General features: G+C 34.3%; 1 protein-coding gene across 1 annotated transcript; it reads right to left on the bottom strand.

Annotated features, from left to right (window-relative positions):
• Positions 1-434: 434 nt before the first annotated feature.
• Positions 435-1,978, bottom strand: LOC114941811 (tRNA-uridine aminocarboxypropyltransferase 1). Its single transcript, XM_029316954.2, has 4 exons — positions 1,398-1,978; positions 1,182-1,322; positions 916-1,102; positions 435-823 (listed from the first exon to the last, which is right to left on the bottom strand). The coding sequence occupies exons 1-4, from the start codon at positions 1,620-1,622 to the stop codon at positions 480-482; spliced, it is 897 nt and encodes a 298-aa protein (XP_029172787.1). The 5' UTR covers positions 1,623-1,978; the 3' UTR covers positions 435-479.
• Positions 1,979-2,178: the final 200 nt, after the last annotated feature.

Here is a 2,178-nt window from a genome sequence, read left to right as displayed (position 1 = left end):
GGGGTCGACCACTGACAGCGCGTGCTGACGTCAGATGGCGCAGCTGTCATTCTCACGTCGACCGCCGTGCCGTGCCGCCTCCCTCTCCTACTTACGAAAGTAAACATCGAGTACTATGCGAGAGATTTTTTGTTTATCTTTATCCATATCAATGCGCTACGCGGATTATATTGACACGTAGATTAACCTGTATCTTATGCAATTAAAACATTGAGTTGAAATATTCTCGAGAGTATCTCTCTGTCCTGAAAAAACAATCGTGCGTATATATACATATTTGAAAAAATTAAAATAAAAACCTACTAATACTTGAATGACGAAAGCAAAATTACGTTTGAATATCTGTTTCTCATTTTTTAGCGTATTGAGTTAAAAAAGATAAATGTATAATCTGAAATATAATATATGCAAGGAGCGAATTATTTTTATATATGTAAAAGAAATTATTTATTAGAAAACACTTTTAAGAAAAAATAGTTTCACGCGAGCGGCCTTTTATAAGCCTGCAATTTATCATGATCGTATATAGAGTGAATTTTATCATACATATACTTGAAAAAATATAAGAGATTGTCATATTGTCCACAGTACTTTTGATTAATTTCTAAACATTCTTCCATTTCCTTGTCAGTAGTCGTAGAGTTCTGTTTTTTATCCAACAAAGAATTATGTATATCAACATATTCCGCTCCAAGAGCACAAGTGTGTAACTCCACCAAGAATTGATGAATTGCTTCGATCGTTGCTAAATACCATCTTGGACTCTTCTTTTGGTAACGCCAGAATTGAGAAATCCGCGATTTTAAAATGACACAACGTAGTTCTGTGAAAAGTTGGAAATTTTACAAACAATAGCGATTTAAAATATTGTCTCGCAACAATCGTATAAAAAATAGATTCTCTTTTAACATATACCTCTCAATCTTTGGTCTTTGTATATCGCTTTGGTTTGCTGCCATGTGCTATCGATAAAAATGGCTCTTTTTATAGGAAATACAGACTCGGTTCCATTTGCCAGAATATCATTTTGCTCTCTCCTCTTTGCAAAAAGAGCCTCCACGCTTACAGTTTGTGCGCTTTTGCTAGGAAAGATTAAAACCGTCTGAGAGATGATAGCTCCTTAAGTTAATTATTTTTAAGAATCACAAGACTCAACAGTGGATTGTTACTTTTCCTCTTACTTCCTCTTTATTTGTTATATCTGGAAAATCAGGATACGTATAGATTTTTACATCCTCTGGAGCAAGTATCACAGCGTGAATAGCAGTACTTTTGCCATCTATCTCGTGAGCATGTTTAATGATGTCAATTTTAATTGGCAGCTGAAAGAGACAAATTGCATCACAAATTTTAATTGTAAATTAAGGAAAGTCGTACGATCGCATGTATCTTATTACCTTGACACGTGGAAAACATGAATTGTCAATGACAGGCACATAACAGGTGTAACAGAAAAACTTGCGCGATTTGCAACACAATTCGCACGTTTTTCTACCCTCAAGCGTATTTAATATCCCAGAGTCACTAATCTTCAAGTTTTTAAAGGGTGCCCTGTCGATCGATCTCTGATTCACCTCAAATTCCGACAAATTGTCGGTCTTGCTATTTTCAACGTCTGCCATACTTTAATAACAGCGTCAGTTCTTTATAATATTTATAATATTATTTATAATTTATAATAACGGAACAATTAAATGTAGCGGAAGCAATAATCTCGGTATCATTTATAAATAAACAACTCTTGTCTATCCGGACGAGATATCACGATATAATTCATCTCGACTAATGTAGCGAATAATTTAACAAAAATCGAATATTTCAATATCTCACACTTATTTCTTATTTCACCTCTGTCGAATAATACTTCACGATTGCTCTAATGTGTATTTAAAACTCGCTTTTATTGTAAAACACATTTTTAACCTCTATATTTGTGTATCTGATTCCTAACCATTTTGCGATATAAATATAACATGGATCGTCGATATATTAGATTTCTCTAGTTATCGACGCGGTAGCGAATTAATAAGTAAAATGTCCGCTAGATGGCGCTCGCGGTATTTTTTTTTGTTACTTTGCAGTTATTTCGAATTGTTCAACGTTTGCAAAGTTGCATTTCGGGACCCGCGAAAGTGATCCGTTTGTTGTGTAACAATGAAAATTCGCGAAGAAAACCAT

This window comes from Nylanderia fulva, unplaced genomic scaffold (assembly GCF_048542155.1).
Source record: "Nylanderia fulva isolate GAGA-0341 unplaced genomic scaffold, ASM4854215v1 Scaffold3, whole genome shotgun sequence".
Taxonomy (NCBI): domain Eukaryota; kingdom Metazoa; phylum Arthropoda; class Insecta; order Hymenoptera; family Formicidae; genus Nylanderia; species Nylanderia fulva.
The sequence above is the reverse complement of the archived record's forward strand: the minus strand, read 5'-3'. Positions and strand labels throughout refer to the sequence as shown.